This window comes from Colletotrichum abscissum, assembly GCF_030869225.1.
Source record: "Colletotrichum abscissum strain IMI 504890 chromosome Unknown Scaffold_76.1, whole genome shotgun sequence".
In the NCBI taxonomy this organism is placed as follows: domain Eukaryota; kingdom Fungi; phylum Ascomycota; class Sordariomycetes; order Glomerellales; family Glomerellaceae; genus Colletotrichum; species Colletotrichum abscissum.
In genome coordinates, this window is record NW_026850521.1 from 6,060 (window position 1) to 7,642 (window position 1,583).

Sequence of the window (1,583 nt, forward strand, 5' to 3'; positions counted from 1 at the left end):
TCATTCGGGTGGCAGTCCAGCCCGTGGCGAAAAAGAACCACTTGACAGCAAACTGCAAACGATTGCCAGCTGATAATCGAATGTGTATACAGGAAGAGACGGGGTGTGAAGGTCGGATGTCAGGTCAGCGCATCTTGTGTTGGGCGATGTGCGATGTAGGTGTCTTCCATGCCTTCGCGACTGATGAGGATACCGGGTCAGGCACAGGAATTGACTGCCACTTGTTTTTTCTTCAGATCCCGACGCCCTTCCAGAAGGCGTGAAGAATATAGATAAGCGGTAAACACTACTGCGGTACGGATAGATGCCTTGAGTGCGGCTCTCTCCTTTGCACCAAATTCGCGACATCGGCATGCGTGCCGACGTACGATAACCACGGGGCACCGGTAGTTTGGCCGGGTGTTTTTGATCAGCCTCCATCAAACTCGGGAAACGCGATGTATAGCTGGCCGCCGGCCGCTTTTCTGACAAAGGATTGCACTTTGAGAAACATGATGGGTATTCCCAGAGCCCATAGGTACTCCGTACACGGTACTCATAAGGCCGCCCAGTCTCCGAACAGAGTTGTCTGATGGCCACACATCGTTCGCTGACTGACCACCTGCTCGATACTCTGCCTGATCCGAAGGGACCTGGCATCTGCTCCGTGCAAAAGAAAGGGCAGCTTGTCAAACCCGGGTCCGCGTTGGTCATGGAGTACCCCTGCTCGTTAGTTTTGACCTTGACAGGGGTCTGGGGCGGGTTGCGGGCCAAGCAGAGCGCGGTGGTGGTCGACCGTCGACGTTACTGCAGGACTTTCGGACCTTTGGACTCTGGTAAGGACAGACTGACAGACCAGCCGACTGCAGGTCTCGTGGCTGCGACTTACTCTACAGATAGACTACCGGTACGGCTACGCGACCTATGCCTTGTTGTCTGGGCCTTGGACGGGGACCGAAGGCGTCCTCACAACTCTGCATGAAGAGGGTACTGACACCAAGTTCGCCATACCAACGAAACCACCTAGCAGGCAGCGAAAACTCAGGGTTGCAAGAAGCTGGCTTCGTGCTCTCGTTGGCAGCCAAAGAGGCTAGAGATCTTTGTCTTCATTTTGGTGAGATGAAGATTGAACAAACCCTGGGAGCCCGCACTCTACAACACATGGGTACTGCAATGTGTATCCATACGGATACCAGAGCAGCACCTCTCATATAGACCTAGTACGCCTGGCTTAGGAATGGAGAGGTGGGGATGAGCACAGACAAGCGCCTGCAGGGCATCCCAAAAGGGGACCACGCCAATGAGCTTGGCTCTCCCGACCGGTACGGAGCTCAGAGTGGCCCAAGTCTTTTTGCTCGTAAGTGCTGTGTGTGTGTGGCAGCGTTGGGAAATGGGAGGAAGTGGAGAGAGGGCCGGTGACAGTTTCACCATGTGCTATGAGCCATCTGGTGTTTGCCTGGCAGTGGCAGCCCTCTCTGCCGTCTTCTCGTTGCTGGCCGGCTGTGCTTCTTCTTGAGTGGCAGGGTGGCTTGATCGATTCCTTGTTTCTTCTTGTTTGGAGAAACAGCACCACCACCAGGAGGCACTGAGACATATGGAGAGAC

At 54.8% G+C, this 1,583-nt stretch overlaps 1 protein-coding gene across 1 annotated transcript; it reads right to left on the bottom strand.

Moving 5' to 3' along the window:
- CABS01_15884 (uncharacterized protein) lies at positions 1–693 on the bottom strand (the record flags this gene model as incomplete). Its single annotated transcript, XM_060549217.1, has 1 exon — positions 1–693. The coding sequence occupies one exon, from the start codon at positions 691–693 to the stop codon at positions 1–3; it is 693 nt and encodes a 230-aa protein (XP_060390829.1).
- Between the last annotated feature and the right edge of the window lie 890 nt (positions 694–1,583).